Consider the following 17,885-nt stretch of genomic DNA (forward strand, 5'->3'; position numbering starts at 1 on the left):
GGCTATGCATAGGTGTGATTTGCCTTAGGAGCATAAAGAGTTTCTGTGACAGTAATCAAGGTGTCATTTGGCAATGGGAACTTGGGCTATTCCATGCCCTTGAATTAACACTTATGGCCTAGCCATCGTAGTCACAAAGTAATGTGCTCAGAATCAAAATGGAGTCATCATGAAAAGAACTCAAAATTTTATTCATAAGTCAACGGAGTACATCATTGTCTCTTAACCATTAGGAGACCTAATCCAAATGCTAGCTAATGGAAAATAAAGGTAGTCGGTTTGACTTCTTTCGGTAACTCCAAAATAAATATGACTAGGTGAGTAGAGAGATGTCGGTGGAGCAAAGCTCCCTTAAGTACCACTTATCTCAAAACCTTCCTAGACATCATACTCATTTTGGATGAGCCTATGTGAAGGAAAACTAAACTAATGGAATTTACTACAAAGTATATGGCAATTGCCTATTACATCTCTTGAAAAAATAAAGACTTAAAACAGAATTGGCGATCTATTGATCCCAGCCAAATTTGTAGTCTTCAACCCTTCACTCTAGATCATCTTCTTGATCTTCTTGTTCCACATAGTGAGCTTCTCTTTCTTCATAATATGCTTTGTAGGCTGTGACAATTTCTTCATGAGCTCTACAAACGTGTGCCCAATGACCGGATACTCCACATCGAGAACATACATATCTTTGCTCAGACTCCATTGATTGAGGCGCTTGGAAAGCGTTATTTGGATGGCTCTTAGTGTTGGTGGCGCCATCAACATGGCCAGAGGCGTTGCCTCCCTCTCTCTTTCCACGTTTACCTCTTCGGTTCAGTGTTCACCTATTTTGGCGGTTACCTTCCCAAGTAGAGCGATTATATGGACCAGAACGTCAAAAAGTATCACTAAGATTAGGGTTTCGCTCTTGGCGCCCCCTCTTAGGGGCGCGACTATAATTGGATTCCGGAATATGCTTAGTTTCCACGGATCTCCAATCATAGTTCTTCACAAGGATGTTGTCATGCTTTTCAGCGACATTCATAGCTCCAACAAGCTCATGAAACCTTGTGATCCGTCCTGCAATAACATCGATTCGATAGTTCTTAGCAACCATCAATGCAGAGACGGGGAAGGTAGAGAGAGTATTCTCAATCAATATCGCATCTGTGATCTCTTTACCACATAATTCCATTAAGGATTTAATGCAAAGTGCTTCTGAGTTGTAGTCAAGAACTGACTTGAAATCACAAAAGTGGAGCTTATGCCATCTCACTTCTAGGTCAGGAAGCAGGGAGTCACGGACGTTGCCAAATCTTTCTTCAAGTGAGGCCCACAGTCTTCTGGGGTCTTCTTCATTCATGCACTCGTACTGGAGCAAATCATCAATGTGACGAGTCATTAGGATGATGGCTTTCGCCTTATTTGCCTCTAAAGCTGCTCTATTTGCTTCCAAAGCTTGAGCTTGATCAACAGTTAGCACGTCCTGGCTAGGCTCGAGAATCGTATCCAGGATTCCATCGGCCTTGAGATGCTGGCGGACATCATGAACCCTCCTGTGATATCCAGAGCCAGTTATTCCCAATGGAGCAAAATCCTATTTATTCAGGTTACTCATCCTGAAAGAGAATAAGAAAAAGGGTTAGTTTCGGAGCTGAAAAAGCTACCACAAAAATATATAAAATTTCTGAGCGTAATCGCTCCCAAGAAATTCAATTCTAAGAGGTATTGGATTAGATCGAAAAAATGGCTTAAGTGCTCAATCATAAATTCTCTACAAACTCGAAGTTTGGAGATCTCAACAAGCTCCAAGCTTAGAGTGAGCACGAACCCCCACAGTTCGGCTTTTGGTCTCCCCTATGAAGAAGAAAGGGAGGTAGAAGAAGGGAGGTTGCAAGTCCCCGAATAAAAGAAGAGAAAATAAATAAATAAAGCTTCAAAAATGGAAACTAAAAGAACCTTGAAAACATACCTCAAAAAGTGTCAAAAACTTGCCGGAAAAGCACCGAAAAAATGCTGGAAAGTCGCCTGAGGTGGCCGAAAATCGGTGGTGGCCGGCGTGGTCGCTGGCCGGAGCTGCTGCAGGGCTGCTGTGTAGCTCTTGCAGGGCTTGTATGGGGGCTGTCGGCAGCTGCTCGGCAGGCTTTGGCAAATGCTCAACAGGCTCGTGCAAGCACTAGGCAGACGCTCGGCAGGTCTCGGCAACAGGCACAGGGGCGCGCGCAAGGGCTTGCAAAGCTGTGGCTAGATCTGTCGAGGTCCTGTCGGCAAATCTGTCGACAGATGCGCAGGGGCTGGCAGAAGGCAGGCGCGAGGCAAGCTGGTGAGGCTAACTAGCGGTTCAGGTTTAGAATATTCAGACTGCCGGTTCACCTGTTTTCAGGCCGGTTTTTTCCGTGATATTTTCGATTCCCAACTTCTGGTTTTGGTTGCCTATCTTGGAAAAGTTTCACGACAGGAGGAGGACTGGAAGAATGCGAACTGGTCAGGGAACCATAGTTCTCTTCTTGTGGCCGGTTTGGGTATTTTCCGGCCGGTTCTAGGGGTGGCGCCGCCGGTTCTAGGGGTGGCGCCGCCGGTTCTAGACTCTTGGGATTGAGGGCTTCAATATATAATGCGGTGGTTGCTAGGATTTGAAGGCTACGATTTTAGGATTTCAGAGCTTCGTGCTGATAACGTGTTTTAGAGAAACGATATTTGAGAGAGAATTGCTGTGTATTCTCATTGATAATAGGTACCTCTTTATATAGAGGATTACAATGCAGAGAATCGGAATTGTACAAAGAAAGGTAATCATACAATGAATGAATATCTCTACGATATTCTCCGAGATTATCTCTAATTAAAATCATATTACCACTAGGTCAAGTAACCTAGAGTTTGGGCTAAACACAATTCTGATTTACATAAACATAATTAAGGATTTTCAAAAATTGAGAAGGGCCAATTTTATTTCATTCCATTAAGATTCATAGATTATTAACACTAATTAAGGATTTTCTAAAAATTGAGAAGGGTCAATTGACCTTTATCGCCCTAGGCTAGCTACACCCTTGAGTATAGGGAGGAAATAGATGATAGTCCTTTTTTTTTTTTTTTTCTTTTTTTTGCTATGGGTTATTTCATTTTCACAATCCCAAATAAGTCATATTTACTCTTCTATTACTTGTAAGTAAATCAAATTGGTCATTTACTCATAAACTCACTTCAGTCTAAATGGCCGGATCATGTAATCGTGAATCCATGTTCTTTTTTTTTTGTTTTTTTTTTTTTTTTGAATCAACTGACAACTCTATTAATTAGGAGAAAACTCCTTCTCAATTACATTCAAAAAAAAAAAAAGGGAGAATAGACCCCAACCAACATCTTGAGAAAAAGAGGGAGAATAGACCCCAACCAACATCTTGAGAAAAAGAACTAGCATGATTAGCTAATTTGTGAGCCACAATATTGGCTTAATAATAAGCATGAATAAAATAAAAACATGAGAGGTGGCTTAATAATAAGCATGAATAAAATAAAAACATGAGAGGAACACCCCCCCCCCCCCCCCCCCCCCCCTCCGGGGTTTGGTAGGACTATCAAAAGAGCCATCCATATTCATTTTCAACCATCCATCTGGGGGAGCCTTCCAGCCCTAACTTCACCCTCCTACCAAGCCCTGTTGTGGGGTTCGATTATGAAAACGATAGTCACATAACCTAGCATTCAACCCAAAGACCAAGTCCCCCACACTAGTGCTTTTATCATCCCAAACACACAAATTACGTTCATTCCATACCCCCACACAAAGAACAGGAGAAAAGCCCAAGCATCCTCAGGAAGAGTATTATAACAAAAAAGGAACCAATCAACCAGAGGTAGAGCCATCATATCCACCTCCAAACACAATCCAAAAGCCGGATGAGTTCTGAATACATCTTGTGTAAAAGGACACCTTCTACACAAATGATCCAAACTCTCCTCCCCACATCACAAAGAACACAAGTAGTACTTTCTAGTGCCACAAACTTCTCAAGCAAACGAGTTTTAACTGGCAAGATATTATGTAGAATCTTCCAAATACATACCTTGGCCGAGGGAGGCATCTTAGTCTTCCACAATTTCTTCCAAAGCATCGCTGGGACATTTGCATATTACTCCAAAGGCTAATGAAACCTGACACCAGCATTCTATAAGCACTCTTAACTGTGAATGCTCCTTTGGAGTCATAAAATCATACCCTTCTGTCCACTACATCCCTCCAGCTCAAAGGAATAGAAAGAATCAAAAAGTGATCTTTGGCATGAAAAATCTGATTTATCAAAGTTCCATTCCACTGCTTATTTACAATTAAATCACTGGTCTTTTGAACCGGAGGATGTAAAGGAGCTGCAATGGGAATTTTAATATAAGTAGGTTCTTTGATTAAGAAAATTTGCTTACTTCTGATAAACAACGGACAAGCATGACCCACAAAGTGCATTGATACGTTACAAAGCTACTTTTCTATCACATTTTGACAAATCAACTATTAAATGTCTAGATATTTATGTGTAGATTATTTATGCAATTTTTCAACTAAATTAAAAATCGTTAAGGCACTCATAATCATAATTTATCATTTATAAACATGAATGGTTCAGACATCCCTTAATTTAATTTAGTTTAGTACTTTAATGATTAGCAATTTAAAAAATAAATTAAAAATTAAAAAAAATTCAAAAATGTTCTACTCATGCATACTAGATGGCCCCACACACTGTGTGTGAAAATTGATTTTTTTTTTTTTTTTAATTGGGATGGGAAGTATTTTTTTAAGAGATTGGGAGTGGGAAGTTATTTACAGGAGGGAGTGGGTAGTAGTTTTTCATGGAATGATGAAAGTGGGTAGTTTGATTATCTGTTTCTCATTTTCACCTTTTTTTTTATATTTTCTTTTTATTTTGTAATTTGACTATATTACCCCTACCTATTTTATGAGTTGTATAGTTTTTTAATATTTCAGGGTCATTTTAGTACATTTTTTCTGTTTTAGCTAACAAACACTCTTCTCTTAATAATAGTATAGATATAAACATCTACCGGTTGATTTGCCATAATATAATAAAAAAATGAACCTCCCAACCGTTGATTAGAAAGTCCTCATTTTAACAGTCCTCATTAGAAGCTCTCCCTACTTATATTTTACATTACATGTGCCTCTTAACTAGTCTCAATTTTCAATGATACACACAACACAAAGGCCTTAACATTGTGATCGTATTATCTTGAGATTGCCGTGAGATATAGCAATAAGTTAGAAATAACAAGGTAGAAAAAATAAATAACTAACTAGGGAAAATAATTGAGAAAGAAACGATCACGTTTACAAATGTCTGCTTTCAAAAGTATTACAATGTTGAGGGAGTTTCCGGCTCCAACAAAGAGAGAGATGTGGATGATCCAGTAAAGCCTTTGTAGTTGTTTAGCTCGCCCCATACGACCTGTTCAACTTCTTCCCATGATTTTGCCATCTTGAGTTCGTCCCAGAGACTAAAAATTGCTCCCAGGACATTCTCTTCATGTAGAATACAGTAGCACCTACACACGTGACCCAGAACAAAATTGACCACCGTCATTGTTTGGGCAATAGTTCACAATAAAATGTGTAAAATATAAACATCAACGCAATCTCAACCATAACACAGTCACAGATTACATCAGAAGACAAACAACCGAGAATCCGGACATTTGACTGCTTATATTCAGAATGTACACATCCTTTTCAAACAAAAGATATACTTGTTCAAGAATCTTAACAATGTCAAGGCACATCAGTTTAAATGCATCAAGTATTGGTTTGCACCGCAGAAATTTTTAAATATGTAGAATTACAAGAATCCTCTGATTCTCATTGTCACCTAGCTATATATCTAAGGCATTGCACACCTCAATCTGATGCATACCACATTTTTCTCATGGTTGAGATAGGACATAGATAATTCAAACCAAAGAGCCAAATTCTCCTAGATAAATAAGACCATTAACTGATGTATTGAGAAGATTTAAATTGACAAAACAGCATCAGCAAGCATAAAGAGGGAATCATTACTTACATGGCATGGTATGAAAGTCGTCCAAACTTGTCGCCACCCTCAATATACTCATGAGGTGATGCTTGTCTTACTAAAGGAAGTTTATAACTATCTAAAAATCTCTTAAGGAGGCAGCAATCTCCTCTGAATATATCCAAGTATAAGGGTATCAAATCATAGATGGGATCACCTGAAAATAAATTATTCGAGTCATCAAGATATAGAAAGCAATATATCAGAGACATCTCAATTCTATTTCTGGCAACTTTCGGTTGTGTAATCGCTGTTTACGGCTAGGTGATTTCTGTTCATTTGTGGCCTAACTCAAGCTCTAAACATGTGCTCTTTTGTACAAGTTGCCATGCTTTAAACAACACACATTCCGCACCTGATACAGAGTTTATGTGTCTACTCTATATCAAGGTCATAGACGCATGGAAAAAGTGCATGATGAGAGGGTCCAGATCCCCCATATTGCAAAGAAGAGTTGAAAACTTAAATTTAATAGTAGAAATCGAATTGTAATTTACTAAAAGGTAACCACAAAATGATAAATAAGCACCAACCTATAGAAAGATTACTGAAATCAAGAATGTGGCTAGGGCACCATGTTCTCCTCTCTGCACGGTCACCATCAACATTCAAGGAACCATTCTTTACCAGGCAAGTGTTTTTGGCATTGCCAATGACGCAAGAATTAAAACCACATAGTTCCATGTGAATGTTGTCATCCATGATATCAGAGTGTATCCACGAACAACTTTTACCAACATTGCTTACACCATTTTCATCCTGACACCAAATAGGGTTGAGATGTTAAAAATCAATAAGACTTGATTCACCATGTAGATATGGTTTTTAAAGTTGATATACAGGAAATTGACTTGGACAGAAACTCATCTTCACATGTTTATTGAAGGTGGAATGTGGAATGTGGTATGTAGTGTACCCACCTTGAATATGTACAGAAACTTGGCAAAATCATCTGGGATGTATTTGTCAACTTTCTCTATGAGTGTGCTAGGAATTGGATCTCCCCTACAAGATGAAAGAAGGTAATTGTCGGACACTTGCTATAAATTATACACGTTCTGAAAAAGTAACAGACAAAAACCTTCTTGTAAAAGGGACAGAAATACCATTTAATCAAGCGACTTGAGACATCCTTCTTCTTCTTGGATAGACTTCTAATGAATATATCCCATTCAGCAGGAATGTTTGATTTATTGGGAACAGCTTCTATACTACCACTGGTGAAGAGAAAATCTGATTCCTGTTCAATATCTGAGAAAGTTGAGATATTAAGAGGTGGATGGGGCAAGAGATGGAGGTTACGGAGCTGCTCTCCCAAGAAGGAAGCTAAGTTCAATTCATCTTCCCGTGACACAGTATCTCTTCTGCAAAGCTCAATAAAAATCAAGACCAATTTGTGCTAATGCTTCATATGACATATCTAAAACAGGAGAGAAGAAAAAAGAAAAACAAAAAAAAGAGGATTGAACTGAGAGAAAGAACTTAAACTCTAATAGCACTTACAACTCTGCATATATTTTTCCTTTGCATCGTTTTGTTATGAGATATGGCCATATCCTTGTATATTCAGCTGAACTGATGGATTCATTTGTTGAGACACCAGCTTTTCTGTATTCAAATTGTTTCTTCCTCCATACACCAAAAGGAGAAACATCTCCTTTGACCTTCTCCGGAATAAAATTGCACTTAGCAATCACATCAGGAACGCCGTTGCCATCCCAAGGTACAATTTTATAAGTTCCATTTTCAAGATAAATGATCCCACTTGCCAAAACGTCAGGTATGTGATTTTTCAGAGGGGATTTGACTTTGCCTAGGAGACTGTAGAACTCAAGCTGCAAATGCGCACTAAGATATTAGATGGATGTCAAAAATGCAGCAAGAAAAGCAGAGTACAATTACGATTATATACCTCAGCACCTAATCCATAAAGTGACGTTTCCAGTCCTTCCTCAACAAAAATTTTGATTACACAGTTGCTCATGAGATAAACCTGTTGGAAAAAGACACATCAGATCATCTTAACAAGAATATATAGGCATATAAGAACATCTGTGCCTCAATACTCATAGCATTCGTTGTTATTGTAGGATGCTACATTAGTTAACATCTGAACTTATAAGTTCTTTGACTATAATGAATCAACAAACTAATAATAAAAAGATGGATCCCAACAGAATACTATTTTCAGCAAAACCCTCACCGTCATCGATTAAATCTCCTAACCCATTACTCGTTAACGTAACTTTCAAGGGGCAAAGTGATAATGTGTAGAATACTTAAAAGTTAGTACATTTAGTTCTGTGGTGGCTCAGTCCAACACTAATATGCTATGGGGCCTACTGTAAACCAATATGCCCATAGTCCCCTCCACCGACAGCTCTGATCCAACAGACTCAATGGTTAATGATCTTATCATAAATACATTATGTAAGAAACTACTCTAGACTTTCCCAGCATTGGTCTTCCTAAAAATTGTTGAAACCATGAATTCAAGATGTAAATTCATATTTAATAGTAATATAGGGGAACCTTTTTTACGCTAGAAAAAAAAAAAACTAGTTTACGATGGCTAGCCATTGTTTTCCTTTTTTATATGAGTTCAGATATTCAAAGGAGTAATAAGTGCAAGTTTGCTCTAAATATGGAGACATCAGTGCAGATAAGTATTTAAAATTGTTGCATTATATGATATGAAAAACAAACTTACAGGATTGCTACCCGTGCCAACAGGAAGCCTCTCATCATCTGTTGGAGAAGGCAATTTGTGGAAGGCACAAATTTCTGCCAGGGATTCTGACCATTTGCTCGCATTTAGTGCAAGACATGCTCCCTGACATTCACAAGAACAAATAATAGAATTATAAGTGAAAAATATAGGAAATGAAACCAGAGCTTCAGCTTTTCACAAACCAAAAGGAAATAACTTGCGCATAGGAGAGAACAACCTGTGTTTTCTAGACATGAATAAGGTTATTAGTTGGAAGCATGCAAGTAAAAGTGGTAGTCACTAATGTAGAGGGAAACCTCTCAAAGGTAGATGTACATCTTTGGACAAAAAGCCTACCAGTTTAGACATATGACTGAACAAAGAAAAGAATAATTTTGTCTTCGGGAAAGATTCTTGTTTGATTGCTTAATGTGACAGAGGACAGCCTTCAAGTGAAAATGTTAATGTTCCCGACACTCATCAAGCTCTTCATAGGGAAATGAAAATCAAAGTAATACAACTACAATATTTGTAGACAGATAAAAATGAGCATTGTAACATTTGTCTGTGCATGTGCGTATATCAGCCAATTTGGAAAGCTAAAGAATAGGGTAATAAGAAAAGTACCTTCCAGATTAAGTCTCTCATTCCTGGTTTTCCAACCCAAAGCTTGAATAACCATTCTCTCATTTCTCGTTGCCCTATGCAATTGCCTGAGCTCCAAGGAGAGTTGTAATGATCTCTCTCTTCATCCAGATACATGGCTAAGACATTTACATCATAAGAAAAAGCCTGAGCGCCATTACTAGTTCTTTCAGTACTTGGATATTCTCCAGGTTTGAGAGTTCTGACTCTTTTTACTTTCCTAGTCATATCTGAGGAATTATAATCATCATTATCATAGAGTATATGATTTGTGGAATCCTCAATACTGCCTTCATCATCTGCAAGTAATCCAGCACGGCAAACTCCCTTATGACGATAACCAGGTGCCATATCCAAGCACACAAATTCAAAGTTCTTAGAATTTACAAAGTTCTGGGTAACTGCAATAGATGGTTCAAGATTTAGGACACTGTGCCACCATCCACTAGGAACAAAAATCGTCTCCCCCGGCATTTGGGTGCACTCTATGGGCTTGTCTTCATCAGCAAGAAGTGGATAAAAATCTAGCCACCACTGAAGACACAAATAAATAAATAAACAAAAGATAACTTTATAAACCGCAAAGCAACAGATATTATGAGAAGTTGCAGACGACTAACTAGGGTATCTAAATAAATACCTGCAACGAAGTTGGAGTTTCAATATTGACATCACCGTCTTCTTCATTTACATGTACTGTGACACCTATAGGTACTCTTCCTGGAGGATACAAGGCCCACCTAAACAAACAGAATAGCTGATTAGCTCTTGGATGTCAGTTACTTTAATTGCAGAAGGAGAAAAGGAGAAAATTAATTTTCATCAAATAAAAAAAAATGAATAGAATAGCATAAGATCATGACCAAATCATCCACAGACCATACAGGTAGAGGGGAATGTATAAGCATGCAACAGATCAACATTCCAAATGATGAAGGGTTTCTCCTCTTTGTGTGTAGGAGGAGGGACTGAGGAGATGAATGGAATAAAGAAAAGCTCAACAAACCAAAGTAAACCCAATCATTCACCTTTCTTACAAAGGAGCAAATATGTCCAGCAAGCATGCAAGTTAGCAACAGCATTGCAGGAGCCCTTACGACAAAAAATAGAAGAATATAGTATTTTCAAAGCATGCAAGATTTAAACCAAACCGAAGTCCTTAACTACATGCAAGCACGGCAAAATATATTAACATTATCAAATTCACAAATGCATAATCTTTCTAAGAAGAGAGAAAAAGAAGAAGAGGATTTTACCTTTTACGACCACATAGAAGCGTATTCCACGCACTGGTCAGAGCTGGATCAACATGCCAAGAAGCACCAGACCTCTGGGGACCAATAATGAGCCATCTAAATGGAGGTCGCTTATCTTTGTCCAAAACATCAAAAAAGTCCTCTTGAAATAGATAAGGTACACTGTAATCTTTCAACAAGCCAGGTTCAACCTCGCCAAACTGTTTAAGAAATAAGTCACTTCACACATCAAAAGAAGAAAAGAAAATAATATGAAAATTAACAACTTCTCAGCCACACATAGAGACCAAGTGAGTACCTTGTGATCAAAGATATAAAGCGGATCCTCATCATGCTGAACTTTCATATATGAAACATAATCCTTGAATGTCATTGAGATTTTACGTGAGCTCCTTTGAGAAATCTTGAAAGCTGTATCTCCATAATTCTGCAATAAGTGGTCAAGTGTCCATGTAGGCCTTGCAGGCCATGCATCAGCTAATCCAGTGAGCAAAACCTGATAAAGTTTTCAGCAACAGTCTATGTGAACAAGATAAACCACCAATCTGTAGGTACTAGCACATTAGTAGTGATTAAAATTTTCTAAAGTACAAGGCCAATATATTAAGGAAACAGTTTGGCAAAAAAGGTCAAAGGTTCAATCTCCCCCTTTTCTAACAGAATTGATGCCTGCAATTAAAATCTGAACATTTGGTTCAATCTGCAGTGAAAATCTTTTGAGTTACCACAACACATCTTACCAGAAAAATAATTGAGTCGCCAGAAAAACAATGGGAGTTTCCTCCAAAAAAGAAACGGCCCTATAGAGCATTGTGTACTACATTTTCAGCCAAGAAAATGCCCTAATGCTGATGCCCTTGTGACCAGAATATTTGTGGTCACACTGGTGTAGCGGAATTAGCAATAAGAGAAATATGGTCTGGTAAGGTGTTGGTTGAGTGGGGTAGGAACTGGAATAGTAAATTTTCTTAAGTGCAAAACAAACTGGTTTTCCCTTTGATATATTATCACTTTCTAAGTTGTCAACACAGAATAGTATATTATCACTTTTGATCGGAGAAACAAAACAAAAAAAAAAAAAAACAGTACTAAATTGTGATATATGTCCTAGATAGTGTATATAAGAGCATTCTTCTTTCACAAATGTAAAATCATTTTTTAATAGAACAATATGCCCACACATAACTGAAGAGCGAAAATAGAAATTTGACGTCCACTGCTTTAACTCAATCTGTATTATGAACTAAAAATATGTAACATTGTCACTATACCGGTTTCTTTCCATCATAGTCACAAGAAAACTCTTCCACTGTGATCTTGTCCTTTCTTTCCACATTCCCATTGTCAAAAGAAAAACCATCCAATGTGGTATGACACCTGTATAATCTTCTGTACAAGAACAAAGAGTCGAATCCTGCACCAAGTAGAGGCAATGACAAACGCCTTCAGCCAGGGAAAACCTCAAAAGAAAGTTTTCACCATCATAAACAAAATGATCCACCACAATGAGGATGCTATTCGAAAGGCATAACATCCTTACCATCAAAACTCAGTGGTTTTCTGCCAGCCTCGTCGCGTTCATACGACACATTCTCCCTGCACGAAATGCACAAGTTCTCATACTTTTGCTATCAAATGAAAACCATAACTACGAAAACTGGATCATAAAATCCGAGACATACAAATGCAGCACCGTCTTCTTCCACGATCCTTTGTACTGGAGCGGACCATTCAGTGTGTTGAGGCATAAACCCAACCAGAGTGGCTCTTCATTGCAAAATATATACATCACACTGCATATAAACACAGATAAGAATTCGATATTCTATACACAAAACAATAATCAAAATCCACAAACAAAATCTCACGAGCAGCGTTTCACATTTCAAATCCGAAAATTCAAAATTCAACAGAGAGAATCGAGGAACGAACCTGCTGACGCATGAGAGGCGAGCAACGTCGCGAGGAGAGAGCAATTCCAAGACGGCACAGATGAGCTCGTCGGGGAGGACTAGGAAGCTTCCGAGGGCGTCCGGCCGGCGGTCTCTTGGCCGGAAGGGAGGGGCTTCGGAAATCTCCATCGGAAATTGAAAGATTGAAAATGATAGAGAGAAGCTGTGTGGGGTTTCGGTGGAATTGAGAGTTTAGAGTAAAGGGCAGACGAGGAATACAAACGGCGGTTAAGAGAGGCGGGCTTTTGTGGTTTTGGAGACTTGAGGGAATCGGCGATTGCCGCGTGCGACGTGTTTCGTGTATGGCGCGGCTCTACCGTGTGCGCGTAATTCTCACGCGGATTCGATTTGTTTTTTTGGGCGGACCGTGGAGTCATTCGCGCCGTTAAAGCTGTGGGAGTCTTAAAGGATGGCGCGAATATAGCTTTTTTTTTTCTTTTTTTTTTGGACGTGATAGAGGGTGTTCGTAAAAAAGTTGCACTTCTCCATTTCCGACTTGCATGAGGGGGTGTTGAGATGAACAGCCTAAACAGCAGGCTTGTCCGACCAACTATCTCGCACAATGCCACGTCGACAATTGAAGCCAATGAGAGGATATTTTCAGTTCTTTTGCATGAGATATAAGGACATACCGGTCAAAGTTACATCAAGCCCTGTTTCATCCCTTCAGCGCTCACAAATTTTCCAAAAAAAATATAATGTATTGATTAGCTATAATTGATAATTTAACGATTCTATATATTTCACTTCTGTTAAACGCTCTCATGACACGATTGCCCTCTCAAAACGTTTTCTTGCTTGCTGTTGTTGTCATGGCATTGTTTACTTGGCGTCCGCGCCTGGCTGCCTGCTGCCTCACTTTGATACATACACTCGCGGAACTTTCTGATCAAAGATGTAACCTATTCCATCAAAGTTAAGAGTAACCAACGGAACCAATCGCAATCAATTCCATAAGCCATTCCGGCTTCCCTTCCTGATACATCACACGTAAATCCTTACATACCCATTAAAAACTCAAAAAATACTACAGATATTACTTCTTTAATTCAGTCTGTTTATTTTATTTCTCTTTTCCCTTCAAAGTCTCAAACCATATCACTTCCAGTATACACAATACAACACACACAAGGTAAATTAACTCTAGAAACAACAGTGACATATTAACAGTCACTAACACCTTAAAAAAAGAAAAAGAAAAAAAAAATAACAAACACACTGCTTTTGACCCTTGAACCGTTCTACAGACCTAAAGAGGTAACAGAGAGTTGTGACTTGATCCTTCGTCTCCTCAGGCGCTCAGCAATAATGAAGGCAAGCTCAAGAGATTGGGAGGCATTTAGCCTCGGGTCACAGTGGGTATGGTAGCGCGAGCTAAGGTCGTCGAATGTCACAGTCCGTGATCCTCCAATGCATTCAGTCACATTCTGGCCCGTCATCTCCAGATGAACACCTCCTGGGTGGCTTCCTTCTTGGTCGTGCACGTCAAAGAATGCTCTGACCTCAGCCTGAACAGAGAAAAAAATAATAAATTTAACTTCAATGCAGGTGAGAGATTGCTTGTATTAAGTATTTCTAATTCCCACAACTAAATTGACGTTCATTGTTCCTATGAAACAGACAAAATCAGATTATGCAAAGCATTATCCAACCAACCAAAGTAATCAAAATTTAAATGGCCTCATGGAATCATTGAGCAAAAAGTGAGTAGTTTAATTTTGTTTTTTGCTAAATGAGTATCAGGTGATGCACAAAATGTCACTCCAAATCAATTCTAAAACGCCAAACCAATTTTAAAACACTCACTCACCAACCACAGATTACATTTTAAAAATCATCACCAATATATTATCTCTTTTGCCAGTCTCCCCATTCAAAACTTGAATAAACTTCTCTCATATTTCCATTAAACTATTTTACCTAACACTTCAAACAAGTTGTCCCTTTCCCACCTACTACACTGGGAAATTGATAAAAGATACAGAGAACTTCGTTTCAAGCTACAGAATGCCCACTGTAGAGGACACTTGAGCTGGTTGCCCCACCTCAACAAACTTCTACAAATGGTCAACAATGTGGAGTCTACTGGATAATGACCAGAAAACCTCTATTAATTTTGGCACTGATTGGTGACAGTGATTAAGTAACTAAAGAGAAATATGCCAATTTGTTCCAAATTTTGCCCATGGGCTGTAATGAATGTCTTTTTCAAAAATGAATGCTAATGGTAAATATGGAAGGTACGATAAGTATAAACCACTAGTAACCAAAATCAAGGGCATATGGAAACAAACACATACGGAGACAATGTGCAAGCACAATCAATTCTATATCAATTCAGATGGCTATTAAATTGCTAATTTCTACAACATTTATTATTTAGATTGTTATGTTGCATGGATGCAATACGTATACTTCTTATCATTTTCACAGATAAATCTCTTTCCTAGTTTACCCCTTTTTTCTATATTACGTGGTTTATCCAAAAGAATGTTTAATTCTTGCTTTATTTAAAATTTGTAGTATTAAGAAACAATTACCCACTTATGATTTGATATCCAAACTACCCCTATCCAACCTACATGAGAGCAATGAACCTAAGCAGCTGAAGAATGAAAAAGGGTATGAGATAAGTACTATACCCTTATGGCATCAAAAGGGCGTGTCTTGAGACCACATGGAGCCTTGATGGTGTTTCCATGCATAGGGTCGCTGACCCATGTGACAATTTGTCCTGCCCTACGGACTGCCCTAATAAGATGAGGAAGTTTCACTCTCATGTTCTCAGCTCCCATTCTTGTGATCACCGTTATCCTCCCGGCTTTATTTTGAGGATTCAAAATCTCAATGAGCTTAACAAGCTCATTGGGATCCATCTTATCACTCACCTGCATCACAAAGAATAATCTTATATTAGTCTCCACCACCATAATTAACTTGCATAAGAATGTCATGAACATTAAAGAACAAAAATATGCATGAGTCGTATATAATTAGAGAGTTGGAGTAACAAATGATGCATTTCAGTTCGGTTTATCACAGAGTTGAAAGTAATAAAGGATCCATCATTCCATTTCAAGATAGCAATAGCCATAATAGTTATTCTGACCAGAAAATTTTAAAAATAAATTGCATATGCCCTCAGATATTCATAAGATGTGGTCATTCATTTCTCGAAAAAAAAAAAAAAAATTTAAAAAAAAGGATCAGACAGACTAAACTCAAATTACCTTGATTCCCAGGGGATTAGCAACACCTCTTAGGAACTCAATATGGGCACCATCCAGTTGCCTGGTTCGCTCACCGACCCAAAGCATATGGGCAGAGCAATCATAGTAGAGCCCAGAAGTTGAGTCCAACCTAGTGAGCGACTGTTCATAAGGCAAAAGCAAGCACTCATGGGATGTCCAGAACTCAGTGGTTGTCATGATAGGATGGTCAACCGTGAGCCCAGCTGCATTCATGAATCCAAGGGCCTCATCAACCCGGTGAGCTAGTTCTCGGTACCTGCCATTCCAAGATCACGGTAAACTTGTTATGAGGTAAAATTGGTACCAAGCCTAACCAAATTAAAACTCATAATTTGGTATACTTCAAATATTAATTTGGTTTTCTAAATGTTACAAAAATGTTAGTTCCCAGTCAGTGTACTGACAATGCCAAGCCCATAATAAATATGTTATTCCCTGATACGGTAATACCTAACAAGACTTAACCAATTTATGCTTAAAATTAACTGATTCTTCCGACGATGCTATTATTAGCCACCGATTTGCTTAAAATCACATCAATCTGATTCTTCCATTGATACTATTATCAGGCACCAACTTGGATGAGTTGTTATGACCTCAAAAGGAAAAGTGATTTTGGATTATTAGGAAGAACAAATCTAAACACCATCGCCATAAAGTGATATCTAACATGCATCATTATCCATCCAAGCGCTGAAAGAATAAACAGTGGACCCAAAATTCATCAGCAACCACATGATACATATAAACAAAGTGAAACGGGTCTGCCCCTTAAGCATAAAAATGAAACGAAGAATATACTCTGAGATACATAACAAAACAAATAACCGAGGCAATGATCATGACTGAGAATATACAACTATATCAATCTCTGACCCACTAAAAATCTATAATTCACCAAGTCTTTCACCCCAGAAATTTAACACGAATCCATAATAGTAAAAACTGAAAGCATACCTATCACCCTGTTCGCTGTGCTCTGTGAAATCCAAGTTCCACTGGGTAACCCTCTGCATAGCCGCATAACCACCGGTTGCGAAGGCCCTGAGAAGGTTGAGAGTCGCCGCAGATTGACAGTAGGCTCTGATCAATCTCTCAGGGTCCGGAGTCCTTGACTTTGAATCAAACGTGTCTCCGTTCACATTGTCCCCTCTGTAACTGGGAAGCTTGACACCATCCTTCTCCTCAAACGGGTCGGATCTCGGCTTCGCAAACTGACCCGCCATCCTTCCCACCTAATAACAAAAAAAGCCACAACCCAATTCAATTCCTACAATTCTACTACTCGGGAAACTTCAAATCAAAAATTCAAAAACCCAATAAAAAAATTTGCAGGGCAAAATTGTGACCTTAATTACTGGCATTTGGCCTCCGAACATCAAAACGACGCCCATCTGGAGCAGAATTCTGAAGGTGTCACGAATATTATTGGCATTGAACTCCTTGAAGCTCTCCGCACAATCCCCACCTTGAAGAAGAAACGCGTTTCCCATGGAAGCCTCAGCGAGACGCTCCTCTAAACTCCGAGCTTCGCCGGCGAAGACGATCGGCGGGAAAGACTCAATCGTTCGGAGCACCGACTCCAGATCCTCCTTATTCGGGTACTCCGGCAATTGCACCGCCTTCTTGGATTTCCACGTGTCCAAACTCCATTTCGCCGGCACCGCATTCCGGCTCTTAGACCCACTAGACGCCGCAGTTGACGGCGAAGCTGGCACCGTTTGCTGCTTGGTGGACACAGCTGGATTCTTGGCGGGCTCGGCTGCGTGGACGGCGACGATGGGCCTGATGGGCCTGACGGGGAGAGAAGGTTGGTGAGGTTTGGAGGGTAGAAGAGTCGACTGGCTTTGAATGAAGGAAGATTTGGGGGCAATGATTGAGCTGCTTCCCGTGAGAGCCATTGTGTTTTTGGTTTCTGGGTTTTGTTTCAGGTACGAAATGAGAGAGATGGAAATCTCAGAAGGGTACCTGAGAGGAGAATGAGGGACAGAAGGGGA

The 17,885-nt window shown here is 39.1% G+C and overlaps 2 protein-coding genes across 2 annotated transcripts; both read right to left on the minus strand.

Moving 5' to 3' along the window:
- Positions 1 to 5,208: 5,208 nt before the first annotated feature.
- LOC112175154 (F-box protein At1g78280) lies at positions 5,209 to 13,007 on the minus strand. Its single transcript, XM_024312817.2, has 16 exons — positions 12,618 to 13,007; positions 12,368 to 12,478; positions 12,226 to 12,281; positions 11,957 to 12,099; positions 10,984 to 11,181; positions 10,686 to 10,885; positions 10,070 to 10,169; positions 9,412 to 9,963; positions 8,785 to 8,907; positions 7,987 to 8,067; positions 7,578 to 7,909; positions 7,181 to 7,438; positions 6,995 to 7,079; positions 6,608 to 6,833; positions 6,063 to 6,231; positions 5,209 to 5,547 (listed from the first exon to the last, which is right to left on the minus strand). Exons 1-16 carry the CDS (start codon positions 12,764 to 12,766, stop codon positions 5,358 to 5,360), a joined length of 2,973 nt encoding a protein of 990 aa, XP_024168585.1. The 5' UTR covers positions 12,767 to 13,007; the 3' UTR covers positions 5,209 to 5,357.
- A 666-nt stretch (positions 13,008 to 13,673) lies between these two features.
- Positions 13,674 to 17,885, minus strand: LOC112175156 (phospho-2-dehydro-3-deoxyheptonate aldolase 1, chloroplastic). The gene is made up of 5 exons (XM_024312818.2): positions 17,238 to 17,885; positions 16,846 to 17,123; positions 15,868 to 16,144; positions 15,280 to 15,525; positions 13,674 to 14,145 (listed from the first exon to the last, which is right to left on the minus strand). The coding sequence occupies exons 1-5, from the start codon at positions 17,787 to 17,789 to the stop codon at positions 13,879 to 13,881; spliced, it is 1,620 nt and encodes a 539-aa protein (XP_024168586.1). The 5' UTR covers positions 17,790 to 17,885; the 3' UTR covers positions 13,674 to 13,878.

The sequence above is a fragment of the Rosa chinensis genome, chromosome 7 (genome assembly GCF_002994745.2).
Source record: "Rosa chinensis cultivar Old Blush chromosome 7, RchiOBHm-V2, whole genome shotgun sequence".
NCBI classification, from domain to species: Eukaryota; Viridiplantae; Streptophyta; class Magnoliopsida; order Rosales; family Rosaceae; genus Rosa; species Rosa chinensis.